We start from the raw sequence: 25,367 nt of genomic DNA on the forward strand, positions 1-25,367 counted from the left end.
AACAGAATGCATTTGACTCCATATTAGTGCCTGACTCATAAAACAAAAGCTAATGTCTTAATATAACATGTAGAACTGATAACACTTATTATCTTAATCCTGGGCCATACATAGGCTGACAAAATTATTACCCAAATCAACTTTTTAAAAACATTGTTTTTTGTTTGAGCAAAGGAACATTTGTAGAAAAGAGGAAAAGAGGGTGTTATTCATTCAATCTTTTGCCCCTACCTCCCCAAAAGCACACAATCTTTATTACCTCTGAATTCTGATTTTAATTTAATATACATAAAGAAACCCTAGCAAATGATGGCAGGCCCAGAAGATTAGTTACAAGTAATTCAAACATGTTAGCACAAAAGAAAACAAAAATTATTTATGATCTATCAGTCATTCTTTTTTTCCACAGATCTTAAAAATAAAAATTGGTCTTAGCTTCTCATTTTCAATGTGCTTTCTTCCTTTGACTTCTGTAAAACTTCCAATGATATTAACACCTCTATATACAAAGAAGCAGTGTGGCAGTACATGTGACCTTATACATTTTTCACTCTTAAAGAAAAAATTATGAAATATTTGCTTTGAACCTGCTCTTTGATTCTAAGAGGAAGCTAATTTGAAAGATTCATAAATATTACTGAAGTGGCCAAACTATTTTTTATTTGAAACTAACATAAAATTCTAAGGTGAGCTGACCTGGTTGGAAAGGAGAAGGAATAACTCTGGCCTTCCTAAGCTTTGTCAGTTAGGAAGCAGATAGGAATTGGCAACCCCAAGAAGAGAAGAATAAGTTAAATGTATCTTCTCACACACCACTAATCAGAACAGCTGATCATGGAGGTTTAGACTGGTCCATCTCCCTAGAAGGTAGAAAAAGTTAATTAATTACAACATCATTTTTTTTCTTTGCTTTCTCCTCCCCTCCCTTTCCCTTCCCCATCACCCCTCTTATTCCTGATTACTCCTACCCCTTATTGGTTACCTACTGAATGTTTTCTGTACTTTTCTGACTTGGTTTCAGAGTTTTAATCTGTTACTTAACTTGTGCTTAGGCTATAGGTGTGGAAGCTTCATTTTATTTTCCATCATTTTATTATTAAAATTAATTTTGACAAGTGGCACATGGGGCTCAAGTGATGTATCTGAAGCCACAGTTAATAAGCAGAGGAGCCAGGACTTCATAAGTAGAGAACCTGGGGAGGTGGAACCCAGAGACTGTGTTCTTTTCCTTGAAGATATGCTGTCTTCACACGGATTTCCATCCTCTTAAGGAAATAACAGTCGGTACGATGTACTGAGCCTTCTGTTATTAACGTGGATGCTTTTTTTTTTTTTTTTTTTTTTTTGCTGAGCTGCTTGGCATGTGGGATCTTAGTTCCCTGACCAGGGATCAAACCCGTGCCCCCCGCAGTGAAAGCACGGAGTCTTAACCACTGGACCACCAGGGAAGTCCCCAACTCTCAAGTTCTATTTAATTTTTTCCCTCATACTTCAATCCGTGCTCTAAAATAACTTTATGTGTATGAATAATTGACTGATCTGGCTTGTTCAGTAGTTGAAATAATCACCTTGTCCTACTGTCCATAGGTTTATTTTTATTTTTCATATTGTTGATAATTTACAGTCTTATCTGGAGAGCAAATCTCAAAATGATTTCGTTTTATTTTTTGCACTTAAGAATGATGATTCTCTTCTATATCTTTTCCAAGGGAAAGAAAATACCCTTCCATATATTACTCGACAACTTTAACCTACTTCTAGATCTATTTAGGAAATAAAACATTTGGGGACAGACTGTGATGCGTATTCCTGACAATATGTGCCTATAACAGATGTCCACTTCCTGCGGGGATCTTCATGTAAACATCATCATAAACTTCTATATGTATATGGAGTAGGGGTAAGACTGAAAACTTTGGTCAGCTTCAGCCTGGGTACGTTAGCATCGCAGAGAGCAGAACTTCCCTCAGCTGCTAGAGGGGCTGCCTGGACTTTCCAGCCTGGCTCTGGTTTCCTGCTGTCACTGTCACCCTTTCCACCCCCTCATCCCATTAGCGCTGGTGGCCTGACATGGCCTCCTGTGTGCTGAGAAGGAAGGACAAAGACCCCAACTCACCCGACAGCAGCCACAGCACTGGCAGTCTCCACACAGGGTCCCCAGGAGGCCGTTGATCACCTGGATGGCACAGATAAGTATCTGAACCGCTCCTATGATCAGCAGGATGGAGAAGAGGGTCAGATGCCAGGGAATCACGTTGTCAGGCTTTTGGCACTGGCTCCATAAGTCACTGTCCCTGAGGTAATCTCTGTCGGGGACATGGGGGAGAAAGGAGATGTTGGTAAAAAGTGTGCAATACCCTAGGCTAGAAAGTCACCATAACGGTTTTTCTTTTGCAGTACTGTCTATCCAAGATATAAGCTCCATGAGAAAAAAAAAATCCCATAATAACAACACTTTTAAAAACAATACCTAACAATTTTATTGAGTATAGACTATGGTGCCAGACCCTGTTCTGAACATTGAACACATATTCACTCCTTTATTTCTCATAGAAACTTTATGGTTCTTTTCTTCCATTTCACAAATGAGAACATTGAGGCACAGAGTGGTTAAGTGACTTACCCCAGCTCACACAGCTACTGAGTGACAGAGTGATTTTTATGAGCCGACCAGGAGGATGGGTAAGTTTAATATCTATTAAGGGGCAAGGAAAATGAAGACACTCCAGGAGCAGAATCTCACAAATGTTCACGGCCTTTATCCTACTATTGTCCTTAAGGACCTTTTGGACTTCTGATAAATTATCTGTCACGTCTAGTGGCCGTGTGAAGCCATGTAAAGTACAGTTGTGTCATATAGTTACAGGGAAGAGCTTGATTCTTTTAAGGCCTACTTCTAGCCAAACTGTGAACTGACTCAGCTATATTTTTGTGAAGATGTAGGGATTCCACCTGCAAAAAGAGTTAATTAACTAAAAGGAAGAAATAATCTGCTGCCTTAATACACATTTTATAAAAACTTTGAAATAGGAGAAACTGCAATATATTTATAAAATATATACATTAGGAGTCCACTGCAATATCAAGGGCATTGTGCCTTAGAGGAGAAATGTGAAGTGCGGTATCTTTAAGACAACAATGAGGGTAAAGCGGGTAAAATCTCTTCATATTTATATTCCTTCTCACATTCTTAAAGCCGCAAATTGGTCTCTCCCTCTTCCTTTACTGTCCTCTCTCCTTTCAAGGCCTCAATAGGAAACTCTCCATCTGACTACTAAAGTAATATCCACCTCATTGTTTTTAGATCATTTTGACGATCTGTGTCTGATGATTTCCAATGCATCGGCACACATTTATTTGAGATACATTCTGTATTAAGATTCTGAAAAATCTTTGAAATGATGGAAGATGCCCCAGAGTTTAGTAGAGCAGAAGGGATAAAGGAAAGAATGAGACTTTCGCTCTTGATTTAAAAATAAAACATTGTTTATCACATTGATTCACCTTCCCATGAGAATACAGGTTCTAGCAGCTCACGGGCTGTGTGACTTGTGTATCCCTCTGTAAAATGGGAATAACAATATCAAATCATAGGGTTAAATAAGGATTAAATTAAAGTGAGGATTAAATGAGTTAACACGAGTAAAGCACTTAGAACAGTGCCTAGCATATAGTAAGTTTTCAATAAACCCTAATATTGTTATTATTTTACTTAAGCCGAGCAGTCCGGTCTAAAGGAAAAAGGCTGGTATTTTGGATTCAGATGGACCTGGGTTTGAATCCAAACATTCCTCTCACTGGCTGTGTATTCCTCACACAAGTCACCTACCACCCCCCACTCCCTGGCCTTCACATCAGTTTCTTCATCTATAAAATGGGCTGAGAACAACCTCACTATTGTGAAATTTCACTGAGATAATATACCTATGTATTGTTGTATAAGACTTCTTTTCATTATGATACTATTATTTCTAAAATTTATTTTTGGCTGCGTTGGGTCTTCATTGCTGTGCGTGGTCTTTCTCTAGTTGCGGTGAGCGACGGCTACTCTTCGTTGTGGTGCGCGGGCTTCTCACTGCGGTGGCTTCTCTTGTTGCGGAGCACAGGATCTAGGCGCGCGGGCTTCAGTAGTTGTGGCACGTGGGCTCAGTAGTTGTGGTGCACGGGCTTAGTTGCTCTGCGGCATATGGGGTCTTCCCGGACCAGGGCTCCAACCCGTGTCCAGGAAGATTGGCAGGCGGATTCTTAACCACTGCACCACCAGGGAAGCCCCCATTATGTTATTTTTAAAACACTCATTTTTCCATTCTGTTTTTTTTCCATGTAGTCCTTCCTATCTTTACAATTTTTCAACTTGATGATTATAAGAGGTTATAAAAAGACAATATTTTTCCAGGCACATTTTATAAAGAAAAGATCCTAAGGTGAAGTAATTGGCAGTCCCCAGTTTGGATCCTCGGCTGGAGAGTTTGTCCAGTGGTGGGACAACACCACCCCCTGGTGGTGATATTGTTGAACCGCTCACGGGGGAATTTGAAAGCAAGGATTGAGTTTGGGTGGAGAAATCCTCTCAGTTTCACTCCAGCTGCCGCCTCACCCCGTACAAACCCTCACGGATAGCTGTTCCACAGGCCCTTCTTCTTTTCCCCCAAACTCTCAGGTTCTGAGAGTCTCAGATCCCGGGAAATGATTGCTGCGTCCAACCCTCCAACCCCAGGTGAGAGAGGGCCCTAATTTTTCATGGATCGGGAGGCTAAATCATGCTTCCACATTCTGTGACATGAGGAGAGCTGAGGCAGTTTAAACCCACTGAATCTCATCATTGTGAAAGGCGGCCCCACCTGAGATGCAGTAATTCCATCAGCCTCAGAGTAGAACCCCATGGATTTCATACAACTCACTTCTTGCCAGCAGCAAAGGCAGCTGAAGGACGGAGCAGGGGAGCCCGAGGGCTTTGCCTGGGTAACTCGGGCGCCACCTCCTCCTCTGAGACAGACGCCTTGATGCTCCTGCCCTCAGCTGGCTGTGGTACCCCTTCTGTGCTTCCCAGCCCTCTGGTTCCTTCTGGTACACAGTGCCCAGGACCCTGAGCTGTCCTCATCTGTCCATTTGTCTGTCTTCTCTTTGTGACTAGACATCCACAAGGGTGGAGAGCATGTCCCCATCTCTGTCCCCAGTTCCAGCACAGGGATGTTCAGTAAATGAGCAGCTTTCATGTACGGGGTCCTGCCCGTGTTCTGGGTGCCGGGCTAGCTGCGTTCCATCATCCCTCCCAACCTACGAGGAGGTGCTACTTTTCTTGAACAATGTCCCAGGAAATATCCACTGAATGAATGAACATATACACAGATTAAGAAGTTGAGGGGGGAGGGGCAACATGGGGGAGGGGATTAAGAGGTACAAACAATTAGGTATAAAATAAGCTACGGGATATATTGGACAACACGGAGAATATAGCCAATATTTTATAATAACTATAAATGGAGTATAACCGTTAAAAATTGTGAATCACTACATTGTGCACCTGTAACTTATGTAATATTGTACATCACCTCTACTTCAATTATAAGAAATGTACTGCTAAAAAAAAGACATTAAGTATTTAGAAAGTGTTAAAAAAAAAAAAGGCTGAGGCTAGAGAATGTAAGTGCCTGGATTTGATCTTCCTTCTCTCTGACTCCAAAGCTGGTGCTCTTAATCATTACACACATTCCCTGTATTTGAGTAATTTTATCCCTTTAGAATAATTAAAATATGATGAATTTATGAAATTTGATTTACACAATACACCTCTAATAGTGTGTATAGTTATCTCTAATAGTATGTCAATCAAAGTTTTCCTTTACCATAATAAAGAAATTATTCTCTTTGAACCTTCCTGCGACTGGTTGAAACTATTGAAATTAATCACAAAATTATCATAAAAGCATAACATTTTAGGAAGTTCTAATGCGTCATAATAAATTCCATTCACAGCAATGCTATATTCATAAAAGTGGATCATAACGTTGAATGTTTCGCGAGTGCTGCGGGGCAGTAATGGTACATTATGTCCATCACGTTATTTCATCCCTGCCTGAACCTGTGAGGTAGATCTTGCTGCCACCCCATTTCACAGAGAAAGAGCTGAAAGGTGAATGCATCACCCAAGATCACACCACTGGTATGTGGCAGAGGTGGAGCTGGACCCTAAGTCAAGTCGGGCCAAGGGCAAAGCCGGATCTTAACATCTCTGGGGGTTTCCTGCTACATGAAAGCTGGGAACAGGTTGGTGCAATGCCATCTCACCCCATCCCTGTGGCTTTCAGCTCTGGGGAGTGTGTTCGCAGCAGTGTATGGGGTTTCTCGCTAATAAGCAATCACTGAAGAGCAGCTGCAAATGTCTTAACTGAAAGTCCAGGCAGAACACCGAATGGTGTCGGTTCTGTGCTTAATGAGAGAGTCCTCTCCTCACCCCTGAATTCCTTCCCCAGGGAGCAGGGAGGGTTGCAGCCTGACCGGGCCGTGCTGTGCTTGGCTGTGTTGCTTGTCTCTCTCCCACTGCTGATTGTCTTTGGCCTTGCCTCCTGCATTCCCTCCCGCAGCTGTCCCCATGCCCTCGCAAGCTGCTTCCCTTTTAGCAGCTCAGGGTCAAGGTAGAGGTAGCCAATTGTCTCAGAAAGGAAGACCTTGTTTGGGAGGAGGTCCTACTTCAAAGGAAGCCGAGAGGGTGTATCTCAAAATGTCCCAGATTTCTTCTCCCTTCTAGGATGCCTCTTTAGTATGGTTCCCATGACAGAAAAAGTTAACTGTCTTTGTTCCTTTGAAATGACCTCCAACAAACATTTTTAAGGAAAATAGAACTAAATTCTATGGACTTGAAGAGTCCTGATTTTTGTGTCCCAAGCTGGAAACCTCAGAATCCACCTTGATAACCTTCCCTCTTTCTCCTCATACCTAATCCTGATGATTCCATCTCAGACAGTCTCTGACATTTCTCTCCTTTTGAGCCCCAATTCCGCTGCCTTGGAGATGGTCAGGATTTTATCTGGTTGTTACTCTAATCTCCTACCTTGCTCCCTCCTTCAGTTACTGAGACCTTCCATTCATCCTCCACGTCGCTACCATCATGATCATACTAAAACTCCCAAGTGGTCGTGACTTATCCTGCTCGAAGTCCTCTGCTGTTCCCCGATGTCTTGAAGGTCTACCTGCCTCTCAATCACCCGCATCCTGTGGGTCCCTTTTCACCAGCCCCAACATTCACCCTGAGCTTCTGGTCACTCAGAGAGCTAACATTCTCTGAGCACGTGGGCCCTTTTCGAAGTTGCCTCAGGACTTTCTCTCTCTCTGCCTGAAATGTGGCTCCCATCCTCTCTGGAAGGCACACTTCTGTGCATCTTCCAAAACCAGCCCATGTCACCTCCTCCCAGAAGTTTCCCTTGCACGCCTCCATTTCCCCCTTTCGGCAAGTGAGGGTCTGTTGCCTGTCGTCACCCTAACTTACCATGTACTCACTGGGGCAGGGACCAGGTCTGTCCTTCTGTGCTCCATGTATGGGACAGGCTTCAGCACAAAGTAAGGTCCTGTCAAGTGCTTTTGTTTTTTTTAATTCTCCTACTAATCATTAGCTGTGAAGCCCTGGGCAAATTAACTTTTTGAACTGTATTTTTCTACTGTAGGGATAAGAAATCTTTTGAGATTTATTAGGAATATTAGGTGAGATAATGCATGCAAAAACACTCAGCCATTAATCATTAGAAGGAGGAGGAGGAGAAAAACGAGGAGGAGGTGGTGGAGGAGGAGGGGAAGGAGGAAGAGGAGGAGAAGGGAGAGACGCTGCCACTGCCATTTGGTGATAAGGGAAACTGTCCTGAGTCCTCTTCTTTGATCTCATACAAGTGATTATTTCTTTTCACTCACTAAGGAGCTGTGTATGAATGTTACACTTGCAGCTGCAACAACAACTCCTGTGATGCTTACACACTGGGATCCAATAGATAAGAAGAGTCCATGGGATAGTAAAAAAGATTGGAGACAGAGGCCACTGAGCTTTTCAAGAGGGACTCTACAAAAATCAGATAGTGCAAGTCAATATAAACTGTGCTCTAGAAAAAACATTGTGACTTGAAGTCAGAAAACTTGGATTTGAGCTTCCATCATTAAGAACAGTATTCCTTTGGGCAAGTCAGTTCTCCTCTCCGGGCCTCAGCTGAATTACCTCTGAAGGAGTGCTTTTTGTGAGGATCAGATGAAACATTGTGGGTGAAGGCATGTTGTTAACTGAAAACACCAAGCAACACAAGGTGCAAGGATTGTTGTAAGAAACTCAAGATGAGCTTCTGCAGTTGGAGGGGAGGTTTGGAGCTGGCAGTAGGAGATAAGATCATAAAGGAAGACAGGACATGGGATGTAGGGAGAATGGCAAGCTGAGGAAAGCCCGCCAGGTGACAGGGGTGCAGTGAGACACCCTGCCTGGACCCATCCTCCTGAAAGCCCTTCCTGTAACAATCGTGGCCTATTTCACACCAAGAGTGGACTTGCATTTTATGTGGGATTAAATTCTAGAGTCAGGGCATGATGGGAAAGAGCACGAATAGTCAAAATCATTCTTATCTTATGAATCACCTGGAAAGTATAATATATATGATTTTGTAATAAACCCCTATGCAGCCATTTTTGATCATACTGTGGTTTGAAGCCACTCTGCAGATGTCCAGGTATGCAAACCTTTCCCCTTCAGATAAATATCAAAGCCCTACAGTGAACAGAGGATGGGCGGAGAATTCTGAAATGTTCCTGCTTTCCTGCACAGTTTATTCTGTGTTTGTTATTAAAGCGCTCTAATCTGATACCTGTTAATGGATGGGTTAGTTGCTGTTGTGAGGAGTCGATAAAACAACACATATGAAAGCATCTATCACATAGTAACGTGTGATACATGGGTCTGATGTGAATGCAAACTTGCTTCAGCAGGAGGATAGATGCAGAGGGCTTTGAAAAGTGGTTTCCTCAACCTAAATGTCCATCAACAGATGAATATAAAGAAGATGTGGTACATATATACGATGGAATATTAGCCATAAAAAAGGATGAAATGATGCCATTTTCAGCAACATGGATGGATCTAGAGATGATCATACTATGCGAACTAAGTCAGAAAGAGAAAGACTAATATCATACATCACTTATATGTGGAATCAAAAATATGACACAAATGACCATATCTATGAAACAGAAACAGATTCACAGATATAAAGAACAACTTGTGGTTGCCAAGGGGGGGTGGGCCAGGGGAGGGATGGATTGGGTGTTTGGGGTTAGCAGATGAAACTATTATATAGAGAAGGGGTAAATAACAAGGTCCTACTGTATAGCACAGGGAGCTATATTCAATATCCTGTAATAAACCATAATGGAAAAGAAAATGAAAAAGAATGTATATGTATGTATAACTGAATTGCTTTGCTGTATACCAGAAGTTAATACAACATTGTAAATCAATGATACTTCAACTAACAAAAAAAAAAAAAATTAAAAAAAAAAAAGAAAAGTGGTTTCCTCTCCTCCCCCGAGGTGGCAATTCCCATGGTGGCCCACAGAAGAGTTGTCACTGTCCTGACCTGGGGCATTGGTCCCAGCCCACCCTAAGCAGGTGTGAGTGTGCCAGGGGAGGGTGTGAGGTCCTCATGTCAGAACAATATAAGACCATTGTCCTGCCTTGGGGTGTTACTTGGTATGCCTTGTGTTTCTCTCTCCTTTGTTTTGGACATAGATTTATTCAAATTGATTTTAAGTCCATCAAGGGGAGTAGCGTTCACATTACAGAATAAATAGAAAACAGGTTTAACACTGCACTGACGCTGTGGATAGAAATACTAGCAGAAGGGTCGTTGAAAGGAGACATAATATGTAGCTTCACAGTCGCACCCCTGGGTGGGGGAGAGGGAGCCATTGGGGGAGGGACCTCAGGAGGTGGCTCAACCTTATGCTGTCTGAATGCTGTGCTCAAGCAAGCCAAGTCCACAGCAGTCCTCTGTAAGAGGAGGGGGCTTTCCACAGTAAAACAAACACCGATGGCAATCACTGCATGTGATATGAGGACATTAGAGGGCTTGTACTCCTGTTTCACTACAGAGAAGTGTAGGGATGATATTTTAGGCAAAACACTTGTGGGCAAACTGAGACCTGGTGTCATACAGAACCAGCCTCCTCCATCTGCTCCATTTGAAGCCTGCTCTCGAGGTTCTGTAGCCTCTCACTATACATTAATAAATAGGGGTCTGACTTAAATAATCGGTGTCAGATTTTTTTAGGCATGGCCTCATCCTCTGTGTACAGGAGGACACATCAACTCTAATTCCCGACCACCTAGACATGTCACTCCCTGTGTTATTGTCCAGAATGATGAACAAAACAGAGATTGTCCCAGCCCCCTTGGAAGTTAGCGTCTAGTGCAGCCCTATCTAATCATGCTCAGTGTTGTCCCTAATAGCTGTGTGCAGCTACTGAGTGCTTGAAATATGGCTAGTGTGACTGAGGAATTTTAAGCTTTATTTCATTTACGTGAATTTAAGTTTAAGTAGACACGTATGGCAACTGTCTACCGCCTTGAGCAGTGCGGTCTAGGGGCAGCAGGATGTGTAATATAAAAAGACTAATAATACTCCAAGTTAGAAGACGTGAGTTTGCTCCCTGTCTCTGCTGCCCACTAATTGCGAGACTTGGAGCACATCACACTTATTCAGCCTGTCTTGGTGGGGAGTTACTACCTCTTGACGTTGCTGTGGAGATTAAATTATAAATTTATTTTTTAAAAAGTTCTTTATAGGGACTTCCCTGGTGGCGCAGTGGTTAAGATTCCCCGCTCCCAATGCAGGGGGCCCAGGTTCGATTCACGGTCAGGGAACTAGATCCCACATGCATGCTGCAACTAAGAGTTCGCATGCTACAACTAAGACCCAACACAACCAAATAAATAAATATTAAAGAAACAAGAAACAAAACCCCAAAAGGGTTGGTTATGATCATTTAAAAAAAAAAAAAAAAAAAAAAAAAAAGTTCTTTATAAACTACAAAGTACCGTGAAAATAGGAAGTGTTACTTTAATGAGTTCTATTAACAATAACTCTCATGAAGAACCTACAGTGTTTTCAAGGTCGTTTTCCATACATCTGCACCTTAAGAGATTGTTTAGTTATCCATCATTTGGGGTATTAGTGAAAGCCTTTGAGCTCTGTTAATGAGTAATCATTCTCTTTTTCTGTTATAAGATTTTCAATGGAAGGCACTGTTCTCTGTTTATTAATATTATTCGTTGCCTCATGTTGATGCTAATAAATGTTTGAATGCAAGTGGTGACACCACCAACCTCCTTCCCTCAGGCCAACTGAGTGCCCTCTTCCATTATTTCTCCTGGTGTCTGTCCAAAGAGCACCTAGAGGTGAGATCTGGTGTGACTTCACCCCACAACTCCAGCTCTGCCGCAAAGGAGCAACTTGCCTGAGACTTGTAAACGGAAGATGGCGGACCTTGAGCAGTCCCCCGTGGGCCTTTACCTGCTGGTGCCCCCAGTGGTGACATGTGAGCATTGAAGGGTGTACCTTACCCGTCCAGGAAGGGGTATCCCCACGTGCTATTATTGACCATGAGGCATTTTGGACCCTTGTGGATGGAGACAGCTGAGATGATAAATGAGTAGCCGGCACCCAAGACTCCAACCACAGCAAATATTGTGGAGATGAACATCTGAAAGAGAAGGAGAGAGACCGCCAGGTTCTTAAGGTGTCCAGAGATTACACACAGCACGCCTAACTGGCCTGTCATTGAGCATGGTGAATATGGGGAAGTTATGGGGTATGCAGCCAGTTTTTACTGGAAATGGGGCCTGTGGGGTCTCCTAGAATGAATTTTGGTGTCTCATGTCCCTCTCTCCAACCCCATCCCCATCTTTTTCACCTATTCATTGATGACTTAAATGCTAGTTATGGTTTGATACCTTTGAACCAGGATTTTTAACCTTGTTAAGAACAGATTGTCCTTCACAGGCCTAATATGGAAGACCAGCCTATTACAAAATCAAAGAATCTTAGAATGGGAAGTGATCTTCAGTTCTGTTGTCCAATCATCTCACTGAGGCTAAGTCACAGTGGGGCCTCATGTGGCAGGAAGTTTCTGCTTATGAGAAAGGGTAGAAGTGTAGAATTTCTCCTCATCAGTCCTAGTTACATTCCTTGAATTCAAAATGATTAACTCCAACCTCTCTTCCATGAGGTAGCAACATTTAAAATATCTGAAGATATTTTATATCTTACACAACAATATTTTCTATATGACATCTCTCCACCCCTTCCACCCTCTGTAAGTTTTCTCTTCTTTGGGTTACACAAGCCCAACGATTCCATTCTTTTAAATATTTTTATGTGACAGAGATTAATTAGTGAAAATTAGATTGTACTACATCTTTTTTTTAAATTATAAAATCAAGATAGAATATAGAATATAAAAGACAGAAACAATCCTGGAGCCTATCCAGGCTAACTCCCTCTTAGAGATGAAAAAAAAAAAAAAAAGGGCCTAGAGAGGCAATGTCCATTCTAAACAGTAATTAGAGAGTAGTGTGGAAACATTAATAATTCTGTAAATAGAGGTGGAAAATGATCACTTCTATTGCTTTGGGACATGAAGGTGTAGTGCAAAGTACAAGAGTTTAAAAGTCAGCAGAACCCAGTGTGATGACTGGCTCTTAGTTTCTCATCTATAAAATGGGCATGATAAAGCCTACCTAAATTAGATGTGATAACCCAAGTTAAATGTCAGATACTTCCTCTTTCCCCTTCCCTGTATTACTATCAATCTTTTTACAGTATATATTTGAGGGTTTGAGGGTGGGGTTAGAGTGTAGAGAGGATCTACCTGTGCCTGGGCAACTGGAATCTGTGTAATCTATTTAGCTGGGGTTCATATTCATATCATATGTCTTATCATATATAAACGTATTTTTTAAAATTTATTTATTTATCTATTTATTTTGGGCTACGTTGGGTCCTCGTTGCTGTGTGCGCACTTTCTCTCTAGTTGCAGCCAGCAGGGGCTACTCTTCGTTGAGGTGCATGGGCTTCTCATTGTGGTGGCTTTTCTTTGTTGTCAAGCATGGGCTCCAGGCACATGGACTTCAGTAGTTGTGGCACACAGGCTCAGTAGTTGTGGCACATGGGCTTAGTTGCTCCGTGGCATGTGGGATCTTCCTGGACCAGGGCTCAAACCTGTTTCCCCTGCATTGGCAGGCGGATTCTTAACCACTGCACCACCAGGGAAGTCCCTATAAATGTATTTTTGATGCAACTTTCCAAGACTGAGCTCTGGCTCCATGCACCGTGTCTGACTTCCCAAGTAGAACTGACCATTCCCTTCTTCATATTGAGAGAGAACAAGACCCTGTGGAGTTCCTGGGCATGGAAGCCTTTCCATGTCCCTGTTTCTTGTTTGTAGGGAACAGACTCTAGCCTCCATGACCTTCCCAGAATCCCAAAGAGCAGATTTGAACAGTTGCTAATCAGGGAATGGAGAGGATGCAGAGACAAGGGAGGAACAGCCAAGAAACAATAATTCAGCCTTGGGGCAGGGTCCTGGTTCCATCTCAAGGGATACACATAATAATATCTTTGAGCTCTTTATAGAACTAAAACCCCCAACAAATGGAAGATGTTAGCTTTCTTCATTCCAGAGAAGGTCAGAGTTTGATAACCTTGAGAAGCTCATCAGGAGACCACCTGAGACCAGATTAAAGAAGTTCAGGTCCTGCGCACACCCTGATCCTTATCAGCAAAGCTGCCCTTGAACCATTGCTATAAAACTCCTCACCAGATCCTCCTGGGTTGGGACACAGTTTTTCAGGGCATAAGCCTGCTGTGTCCCCCTTTGCCAGACAAAGCAATAAAGCTATTCTTTTCTACTTCACCCAAAACTCTGTCTCAGAGATTCAATTTGGCACTGGTGTACACAGGCCAAGTTTTCAGCATCCGTGTCTCCCACCTCCAGCACTCTAGAATGTATCAACTCCCATCATAGCACAGTATATGTAACACATTACTGCATAGCTGTTTATGTCTGTCTTCCCCAACCAGAGGACAAACTCCTTGAAGCCATGGACAGTGGGTTATTTGAAGGTAGTTAGGACATTGCTCCACCCCTACCACCAACAGTTTTTTTTTTTTTTTTTTTCCTCCCCAGCTTATCAAAGGCACTGGATAACTACTTATTGGATATTTTCAATGACTGAAGTTCATATACTCATTATTTAGATTTTTCCTCTTAATTTTTATGCCTAGGATATCCTAAACCCATTCCTACCATCAAGAACATTGTGAATATAATCTAGGTCAGAAGTAAATAAAAATTGGGGTCCATTTATCATGTTAGAACAGGCAATCTCTCTTCCAAAGGATGTCTTGTTGAATAATTTTGGAAATTGCTGAATTGTATAAAGTTAAATAGGTTTCATTCCTGTTGTACTTCTAAGAATCTTTGTGATATGCTAATATGTATGAAGCTTCAAGAAGGGGATATACTATGTATACTGGAATGTAAGGAAAATGATTAGCTCTCAAATTATCCCTCCAAAGTGAGGGACTTGCTTTAGAACTGTGTCCTTATTTCATCCATCAGGTAATAGGACATTTCCTCAAATTTGTACAAACAAGTATTGTGTGGGAAAGACATTAGTCAGAAACAACTCAATTACTGTTGGATGACAGAATTATTTAAACATTTCCTTCTTAACACAGATTTGCTAATTATTCTAGGAAAGTTGATCTCACAATTCCTAGTTCCAGATATTATAGTTAACAAGCCTTTTAAAGGGCGTTCTAGGGCTTCTGCGGTGGCGCAGTGGTTGAGAGTCCACCTGCTGATTCAGGGGACACAGGTTCGTGCCCCGGTCCAGGAAGATCCCACATGCTGCGGAGCGGCTGGGCCCGTGAGCCATGGCCGCTGAGCCTGCGCATCCGGAGCCTGTGCTCTGCAACGGGAGAGGCCACAACAGTGAGAGGCCCGCGTACCACACACACAAAAAATAATAAATAAAAAATAAAGGGCATTCTAATATAAGTATGTTTAGTGTTTAAAATTGTGGGGATCATTAATATAAACTTGCAAGAGGGATGTCTGAATACTATCTTCATCTTATCTGAATTGATATTTATGACTGAGTGACATTTCCGCTGACAGCATCATACATGGATACAAAAATGTCATTAAATGGAAAACAAAGATGTGCTGTGGGAAACTTTTGATGGCTCCAATGGTGTCTTTAGTGGGAGCAAAGATATTAAGGTCAAAAAACATTTTAAAATAAATGAGAGGAGAGGAGTAATATTTCAAAATCAGTATATTAAAATTATTTTATATTTTATACATGTGATTTAAAATATGCATATATCACAGAACGCTTATGTATATATTCACGTTAGTCAAAGAACTTTTTTTGAAACTGCTTTCTGGGAAAATAAGAGGTGGTTTCATACCAAGTTTCACCTTATATTTGGGTATGTATTGTAATGTGCAGGGTTTTCTGATCTCATAGGAGCCTATAACTTCTCCCCTTGAGCCCTTGCAATGACACAATTTGGGAGATGCTGCTCCAATTTAACGAGAGCTTATCTAGCTACTTCTCTGTCTCTGAGCTACCTCCATGCTCCAATCAACTTGCTGTTTAGTTAGACACAGCTGGTATTAATCTAGGAATGGTCGGAACGTTCCAGTAGACCAATTGAAAGCTTATGCTCAGGTCAGTTTTTCCTAATGTTTTACCTCTTGTCCTTTCAGAGTGAGGCTCTGAGTGGTCTGGAAACATTTTTGACATGTGGTCCTTGGGATGGATTGGATTGTCTCAATTAAAAAAGAAGATTCTATGAAGGAAGCGTCTCTCATCTTAAAATTGCTTAAACGTCTTCAAAAGCCAGAATCTCCACTAAATACATGGTTAAATATTCTTAGAATTATGTTTTCACAAAAATGACGATCTCAAAAACCTTCTAGTACGATCATCTCACTTTCTAGATAATGCAAAGAGATTCATTCTGTGACAGCCTGAGATGTATTATCTCATTTAATCTTCTCAACAAACCTGTGAGGTGGGTGTGATTACACTTTCCAGACAGGAAACGGATACTACTAGAAATTAAGATAATTGCTCTAAGTCAAACAAAGAGTAAAGTGGTGGGACTAGGATCAGTCCACGGCCACTTGTTTCCAAAGCCCATGCTTTTGTGACTTTCTCAAATCACACATCTAGAAGGTGGCTGAGCTAGATTAAGAACTGAGGTCTCTTGGGCTTCCCTGGTGGCGCAGTGGTTGAGAGTTTGCCCGCCAATGCAGGGGACACGGGTTCGAGCCCTGGTCTGGGAGGATCCCATATGCCGCGGAGCAACTAGGCCTGTGAGCCACAACTACTGAGCCTGTGCGTCTGGAGCCTGTGCTCCTCAACAAGAGAGGCCGCAGCGGTGAGAGGCCCGCGCACTGCGATGAAGAGTGGCCCCCGCTTGCCGCAACTAGAGAAAGCCCTAGCACAGAAACGAAGACCCAACGCAGCAAAAGTAAGTAAGTAAGTAAGTAAATAAATAAATAATTAAAAAAAAAAAAAGAACTGGGGTCTCAGGGGAAGTGGCAACATAGGGGTAGAGGACAAGAAGTACAAATTATTAGGTATAAAACATGCTACAAGGATATATTGGACAACATGGAGAATATAGCCAAAATTGTATAGTAACTATAAATGGAGTATAACCTTTAAAAATTGTGAATCACTGTATTGTACACCTGTAACATATAATATTGTACAGCAACTATACTTCAAAAAAAACAAAAACAAAAAAAAGAACTGGGTCTCCCTCCCAGTCTAGTACCCTGTACCTACCACCTCTTCAAATACACACACACACAAAACACACTGCCACTAGCACCAGATATTCTGTTATTTGCAAATTTCCCTGTGAATGACATTGGTTCTCTCACAGAAATAAAACGACAGATAAGGAAAAAAATACCTTTTTGTTTATTTGACCTTCTGATCTTGAGTTCTAATTATTAGTCAGGAATCATGAAACTATTGATTATTAAGAATGGAAGAGTATCTAAAATTGCTGTAATAGAAAAGACAGGTCACTTTTCCAGGAAGGCAGTTTGGAAGTCTGCGGAAACCAGGGTTCCGGCCTCCTCAGTCACCCAGGCCCCCGCCTCCCTGGCCTCAGCTTCTGGTGGCAAACAGAACAAAGGGGTGGGTGGTTCCAGAAGGTCCCTTCGACTAAAACAACTCCGGATTTCATCATCCACTGGCTGGTAATGAGAGGAGAAATCTGTCTTGTGCTATTCCTGCAGTGTGAGATGAGTGCAGGATTTTAGATATCATTCCTGGAACATTTCAACAGGCAAATGTTTGCAGACACAAAAAGTGAGTACAAATGCAAACAGTCCTCATTTTAGGCAAGTCTGAGTAAATGAAAAACCAGGTTAATATAAAATAGCAATGAGATAATTTTCCCCTTTATCCAAGAGTCCCCCTTGTAAGCACCTCTATCCCAACACTGTCCAACTGAAATATAATGCGAGCCATATACATAATTTAAAATTTTCTAGTAACACTTCTTAAAAGGTTTAAAAAAATGAGATTAATTTTGATAATATATTTCCCTTAACTCAGCATATCAAACATATTATCATTTCAACAGGTAATCAATATAAAAACTACTAATGAGATATTTTACATTCTTCTTTTTACCAATTCTTTGAAATCTGGTATGTGTTTTATACTTATGGTACATCTCAATTTTTCTTTTTTTTTTTTGTGGCCAAGCCTCGCAGCATGCAGGATATTTGTTCCTTGACCAGAGATAGAACCCGCGCCCCCTGCAGTGGAAGCGCAGAATCTTAACCACTGGACCGCTAGGGAAGTCCCAGGTACATCTCAATTTTAAAAAAAAAATTATTTTATTTATTTATTTATTTATAACATCTTTATAGCAGTATAATTGCTTCACAATGGTGTGCTAGTTTCTGCTTTACAACATAGTGGATCAGCCACACACACACATATATCCCCACATCTCCTCCCTCTTGCGTCTCCCTCCCACCCTCCCTATCCCACCCCTCTAGGTGGTCACAAAAGCTGATCTCCCTGTGCTATGCGGCTGCTTCCCACTAGCTATCTATTTTACATTTGGTAGTGTGTATATGTCCATGCCACTCTCTCACTTTGTCCCAGCTTACCCTTCCCCCTCCCCGTGTCCTCAAGTCCATTCTCTAGTAGGTCTGCACCTTTATTCCCGTCCTGCCCCTAGCTACATGTAAAAGAACAAAATTAGTTCATCTCAATTTTGATTGGCCACATTCCATATGCTCAATAGCCACATGTGGATAGTGGCTGCTGTATTGGACAGTACAGTCTAGAACATTTGGAAGATTGATTTTTGGTAGTAAAATTAAAAAAAAATGGATGGATATGGTCTGTACTGATTCCCTGATTATGGTTACTCGCAGGAGGGAGGGATGTATAACAGAGGAGGGCAAGACAGTGACCCTCAGTTGAAGCAATAAGGTTTTATTTCTTTACAAAACTTTCTGAAGAAAATATGGCATCAGGTTACAATTTCATAAAGCTACAGGTAGTATGTTTTGCTTTTGTATTCACATTTGAAATATCTCACCTTGAAATAAAAAAATAATACTCCAAATAATTTTTCATAACTTTTCCAGAATGGATGACCTACATGAAGCAAGGTACACTTTATGTCCCTTGTTTTAAGTCATTTCGTGTTCAGAAGTCTTTAAAAAATTACTAAATTTACTACTCTGAGATATTATCAATCTTAAAATCAGATGAAGTACGTTCCATGTATCATGGGTTTCATGATACACAATGTTTCATGTTAAAAGAGAAGTTATTGAAATCAAGTTGAATATGTCAGGGAGCAGATGCTTCAAGTTGGTGTTTTTTAAACTAAACAGGCAAAAGGCCTGGAATATTTCTGGAAGGAGACACAATAATTGGAAACACTGGTAACTTCTGGGGAAGGGCGTTGCCAGACTTTGGAGTCAGGAATGTGTGGCTTCCGTTGTCGTTTTTGTACTGTGGACATGTTTTCCCTATTCTAAACGAATAAATAGTAAAGGGGGACACTGCTGTGTAGCGTAGTGGTCAAGGGCATGGGATACAGGCAGACAGATCTGGGTTTGAGTCCTGGTTCCTCCCTCATGAATTTGGGAAGGTCATCTTTCTAAGATCTCCATTTCTTCTTCTGTGAAATAAGCCTCGATAATAACTACCTGTCTCCCAGAGATCATAATATGTAAGATAACTAATCAAAAATAGGAAATAGGGAATCAAATGTACACATTGTCTAGCAAATCAGATAACCCCCAGGTGGGGTAGGCTCTTAGATAATGCCTGGTACCTCACTGTGGGGATACCCAGAAATCTCTTTTGCCTATTTCCAAGATTTGGATAATTTCCCATGACATTAACAAGCCCTTGATAAGTGTCATTATTATATTATAATGTTTTAATAATCATAGTCTCACATACTTTAACCTTCCAGAAATACAGAGGGTATAGCTCTGGGGAGAAAAAATAAAAGTAAACAGGCTGACTGTCTTATGGTTGCTCAACACACATGTTCAGTTTGTATTTCTAAAGAAATATGTGTAATGTATACACTTCCCTTGAAACGGAAGAAGATGCTCTTGAATTCACCATGTGTCAGCTTTAAAGCCTCCCCCTCTACTGGGCTCTGGAGGCAGACAATGTGGGATGAGATTCCAGCTCTTCCCTGGTCCGTGGTGTGTACTTATGTCAGTTGAAGCAAATGGAGGAGGGGCGGGGGTCTGAGAAGTGGGGAAGGGTGGGTGGTTCGGAGACATGGTATTTTGAGGCTTGGGTAGTGGCAACATGTTGGGGAAACATCTCTGGTGGGCACGAAGGTTCCTCTCAGCAAGTTTTCTAAGAGGTACATAGATATTACTTGAAGTGTTTTCTTAAACGTGAATGTCCTCCTGTATTTTCTGCCTCAGCCTTGGGAAGCCCGGAAGACAGACAGGGGCATGGTGGGTGTGGTGGTCAGAAACTCAGCTTGCAAGAGCTTCAGTTTCCTTATTTATAAAACGAGAAGTTTAATGCCTAACTCATTAGGGGCTATTGTGAGAATTGAGCCTGATAAAGTACGGAAATCACCTGAAATTCTCCCAGAGCGTTCATTTACTTCATTCATCCAACAAGCATTTATCGAGGATCTATGTGTCCTCAGTTCCCCAGGTACTTGGTACTACTCTCCCCTGCCCTGCACGCTGAGGCTTGCAACCTCTTCCCACATTCTTGCAATGTCCTTACGAAAGGTAGCAACTGCCACGGTCCATTTTACAGCAGAGAATTTTGAAGCATAGCAAACATTTACTGAAGAAATAGGGTTTCATACTTTTAAGATAATCTGTTATTTCAAAAGAAGTGTCTTTCTTAAATCCCCCTCAAACGGGCTGTAATTCCAAGGAATGCAGAGGCGGCTGTCAGCGCCAGGGCTCTTGGCCTCAGGAAGTACTGACAGCAGAAGTGCTTACACAGAAGGCATCCCTAAGGGGCACTGGCGAGCCGAGCTGGTCATGGGGAGAAGTGCTGACTCTACAGTGAATAGAATGATTTATGACCTAACCAAGATCTTCCTTCAGAACAGGTCTGTCAACCATCTGGCCCTGCCTATGGGTTGGTGGGGGGGGCGCTTTATCTGCCTGATATACTTTCAGGATGCTGAAATGCCAGCCTATCCCTAAATATCTCCTTTATCAGGCCCATTATTAGAGACACTCTTCTGAGTCAAGGTCTTCTCAAGACTCTTATTAAAGAACATACTTAACACAAAAGAGTTGATAAAATTAATCAGCTGTCCCGTTGGACCCTGAGATGTCAAATTTTTTTTTTTTTTTTTAAGGATTAAAGGGCAGGAGACCTTGACGAACCACAGATCAGCAGCTAGGGCACCTCCAGTTTCGGAGAATGAGGTTGAGACCTAACTACAAACCCAGGCCAGGGTTTCCAAAGCCCACCTTGGAAGTCACTCTCCTCTCATAGCTTTTGCCCCAGGGCTCCCTTTTCTCAACTCTCATTTACCCTAATTTATTTAAAAGATTGCAGATCCCTGGGACTGGGTTTCAGTCTTGCTATGCCTCAGAGGAGAGTTTGCCTCTATTTTTTAGTTCCATTATGAAACTATCAATTAGGTGACCGCAAGATTTTTTTTTTTCCAGCTCATTGTCTTGCTTTATCTCTACAGCCATCACATCCTGCTTCCACTATTGATTCATATGTCCTGGTTTTACTACCCAAGGGAAGGGAAGAGAATGATGCAACTGACTTCTGGGGAATATTCCAGAAAGATGCAGCAAAGAAGAGAGGAGAGAGAGAGGCCAGGAAACAAATGATGGAGAGCAAAGCTGTGAAGAAAGCCGCAGGATTTAGCTCAGCAGCCCTTGGCCTAGTCTGTTCCTGCCTCACAGACCTTTCTACCCAACAGGATTTCTTACACCACGTTCCTCAGAAGCCCAGTGTTCCTTAAACACCTGGAGGGGAAGGCTGTGAGCCTTTGGAAAACTAATTCAAACCTTTAGCATTACAGTACCAATCAAATTATGCTACAGCTTTTTTTCTTTTTGTCTGACAAAATATTTGTAAATACCTTTCTTTAGAAACTGATGATTGCTCCAGAACCTCAGGACCTTAAGGAAACTTGGCTCTAAAGCAGGGGCATGAACCCAGTGGCCCTTAGGGGTGGGTGAAGAGCTCAGTCACGCCCAGTACAGGCCGTTTTTGTGTCAAAATGGAGGCCCAGGAGTAACAGGTTATTTTTTTGTTTTTCGAAAAAGAAGTGAGATATCTAGATATTTTTTGTGAAATCTCTCTACTTTTAAAAGTTGGCAGCTGACTAACAAACAAATGAACCCCAAACAAGAAATCCTTCTGCTGGCCATCTAGAGTGTGGTGCCTCTGGTACAGGGCAGCTCTGGCTGTGTCTTGGCTTCCAGCTGGCAGAGCTGGTCCTTTGACGGGCACTACCCTTGTGGACAGTCAGCCAGTGGCTGCGAGGGGTCATCCTCAACCCACACCAAGGGCAGATGCCCCCCGTGGGGTGAAGAAACCCAATCAGACAACTTGAATTGGGCAGACCAAATGTTTCAGATTGTATTGACTCAACGGTGCTTGTAAAAATGTGACTTTTCTGCCTTCCTCTTGGACTTCACGTAAATCTAATTTAAAAACACTCTTTGCACAATACTTTGAATATTGTTTCGCATCTCACTTTGGTTATGTATAAACCTAAAAACAAAGGAAATAAACAAACAAAAACCCTGGCTTTATACTGGCTAATCTTCAGACTTCTACTCAGCACCAGGGAATGAGCTGTTAGATTTCTAAGCAATTCATCCAACTTTCTTAATTGCTAATTTTTTTCAAATTCTTGTTTCCAATTTATTGCCCCCAAATCCATAAGGTATAGTGGGATTACATTTCAAAGAGAAAATGAGTTACATATTTATTCCTTTCCTTTATAATTAAGTATAGTAAAATATCATTATATATAGCACATGTTACATAATTGTAGCAAATGAATTGTGGTTGATTTTTACATCTCTTTGTAAATGATGATTTTAAATGTTGCTATAATAGCCAATGCTTGATGGTGTTAAAAAGGTGAGAACATTCTCTTTGAATGATCCTCGATCTCACATGGAAAAGCATCATTGTATTTGCAGTGCACCAGCCTCAGTGCTTCATATGTAGTCAACAGATATTTTTTAATTGACTGAGCAAATAGTGATGAGAAGGAAATGTTAGAGATGATTCTGTTTCAGGGCAAATTGCTACACCTTTCCCTTTAAGAGGTTAAGGTAAGAGTGTGTAGTTCATCATTGGGGTTCTCTTAGATGGACAATTGAATCTCGGGAAATTAGAGCAGGAGCTGATCTTACTCATCATCCAGCCAGTAATTCCAGTTCAGCCTACTTCATTTTTGCCATATCAATGTACCTGAACTCAATATGTTTCTTTAAGTCAACTCTCTACTTTATTCATTTATCTCACCTCTATGAATGAAACACTAGAATCATTAACACACATAAACAAAACATTATGGAATTTCCAGTTAATGTTTCTTGCATTCCTAGAGCTGGAGGCTTGGTAGAAAGGGAGATTACAAAGGATTAGAAATAGTAAAGACATTTCCATCACAATAAGAGTTTTCTTGATAGACTCGAGAGGACTGGAGGAGAATCAAAATTAACTTTCTATGTTATTGAAAGATAGAGCACATCTTGTACTAGCAGAGATTGTCTGTACTTGGGACATTCTGATCTAGTCCAACTTCCTCATCTTATAGATGAGCAGAGGAGGGCAGAGAGCACCCCAGTGGCAGAAATGGAGCCCAACCCCACTCCCAGGCTTCTTCCCACTCCAGCTTGGAATGGTGAAGCCTAGTTTCTCTAGCTTGCCCACTAAAGATGGACGGCTGCAGGAAACAAGAAAGGAAACAGAAGGCCCGAGGCAAAATCCAGGTAGAGGTAGGGAAGTGCTGAGCCTCTGAAGCAGTGAAGCTGGCAGTGGTGTGGATGGAGAGTTTAGGGGGCTATCGGGGAGAGGAGGTTACCATCTGTTATCCTGTCCCAGCTCCCCTTTACAGATGAGGCAATGCAGAGCCAGAGAAGGGAAATGACTTGCCCAAGGTCTCAGGGCTTCGAAGTGGCAAAGGGAGAGTCACAGCCCCCATCTCTGCCTTCCGAGCATGCATTCCTTATACGGCATCACTGCAGTTTTCCAACTCTGATATCCCTGCCTGTTTGTAACATTTTAAATGGTACTCATAACCTATAAGTAGGAGGGCTATGGTTTTAAATTTTTATGATTATTGTTATTTTGCACCAGCAAGAATCCCACCTTTATCCCTGTACCAGCTGCCCCCAGAGTCCTGCCTGGGGCCGGTAACTCAACCCCACGATGCCCAGCGCGAGGAGGCAGTGCGCCCCGGAGCAGTTCTGGTGGCTGCCCCTCCCCCTCCCCTCCCCTCCCCTCCCCCTCCCTCTCCCCCCTCCCCCCCCAACTCACCGCAAAGCGCTTCCCACAGCTCTCGTTGCCACAGCACCTGCAGCAGTCATTGTTCTTCAGGCCCAAGAACACCAGCGCAGGGAAGATCATCTACCGGCAAAAGAAGCACCTCAGAGTGGGTCTGGTCTGGCATGTGAAGGGGGGGCCCGAGCCTGCCTGCCTGTGTGAGGAGCTACATCCGCAACGTGGGACTCGGTGGCCAAAGAGGGTGGAAGAGCTAACGGAGCCTGGCTGGTGGGTAGACGAGTATGATGGAGGCTTTAGGTTCTATCTGGCCTGACTGCAGCTCCAAGGCAAGATGTCAAGACATGACACCCCGAGTTTCCATTTACATGGTGGGTTAGGATAGGGATAAGAAACTTGTCCTCAGTTGGAATGAAACATGAATCTCTCTCTCTTTCTCTAAACCAGAGGTCCCCAACTGCTCTTGGAAACAAGGGGTAAAGAAATCACTAGCACAAGAGTGGAAGAGGAACCCACAAACACCTCCTTCTCTTGGTGGGTTTTAGTCAATCGATTAACTAGAAAATGTGTGCTCCTTCCCCAACCTCTTCAACCCGGCACCGCAGCACTTGTTAAAGATATTCTACGGCTCTCAGTTTGGTTCAGGGAAGTCAACTGACCCATGGGAGCTGCCAGCCTAAGCTTGGGGATTTCATTACTTAGTCAATTTAGTGCACATGCCTCTGGCAAGTCCCAATGGGGAGGGGAAAAGATGAAAGTGCTGACTTTTCATCAAGCGATGCTTGGGCTTTTGTTAGCAACTAAATCTCTTCCTGTTCAGTAAGTACCCAATTTCAAAAGGATGGAGCGAAAATCTCCTCTGGGGAGATGTTAAGGCTTCCTTACTCACCAAGACCCCGCTTCCTAATATTCCTCCAAAATACCAGACCTCGTCAGAAAGGTGTTCATTGTTGTCTATCACTTTTCCTCCAGGGAAAAATAGCAGGAGGTGAGCCAGGAAGGCAGACACAGCGAGGGGAATGAGGGTGCTGCCCAGGCACCTGGCACACCTCTCAGTGCACATGCCGGGGATGTAGGATGCAGGCCTCGATATAAGCCCCCTCGATGCCTTCTTCACAGGCTCTCTTCTGAGTTATCCGCCGCAGAGGCGTAATAATTGTCCCCAGATCAATCCGAACTTTGGAGCTGAGAAGCAAGATCAGCCTGTGAACTGTATCCTTGGAGTCGCTTCAGCTTCTCAAATATAGCAGAACCTCGATGGCGTTGGACATTTATACATTCTCCCTGA

General features: G+C 42.4%; 1 protein-coding gene across 1 annotated transcript; it reads right to left on the minus strand.

Moving 5' to 3' along the window:
- Nucleotides 1-25,367, minus strand: TM4SF4 (transmembrane 4 L six family member 4). The gene is made up of 5 exons (XM_081235443.1): nucleotides 24,969-25,367; nucleotides 24,116-24,205; nucleotides 11,588-11,727; nucleotides 2,117-2,306; nucleotides 1-860 (listed from the first exon to the last, which is right to left on the minus strand). Exons 1-5 carry the CDS (start codon nucleotides 25,140-25,142, stop codon nucleotides 843-845), a joined length of 612 nt encoding a protein of 203 aa, XP_081091569.1. The 5' UTR covers nucleotides 25,143-25,367; the 3' UTR covers nucleotides 1-842.

Source organism: Mesoplodon bidens (genome assembly GCF_964165515.1).
Source record: "Mesoplodon bidens genome assembly, chromosome: 5".
Lineage (NCBI taxonomy): Eukaryota > Metazoa > Chordata > Mammalia > Artiodactyla > Ziphiidae > Mesoplodon > Mesoplodon bidens.

Bases quoted from the DNA above. Each gene is read 5' to 3' on its own strand.
- TM4SF4 (XM_081235443.1), bottom strand. From the start codon at position 25,142: ATGTGCACTGAGAGGTGTGCCAGGTGCCTGGGCAGCACCCTCATTCCC. The intron at 24,206-24,968 runs GTGAGTAAGGAA...TTTTGCCGGTAG, and splicing joins TATTAGGAAGCGGGGTCTTG to ATGATCTTCCCTGCGCTGGT. The intron at 11,728-24,115 runs GTGAGTTGGGGG...CTTCTCTTTCAG, and splicing joins GCTGTGGGAAGCGCTTTGCG to ATGTTCATCTCCACAATATT.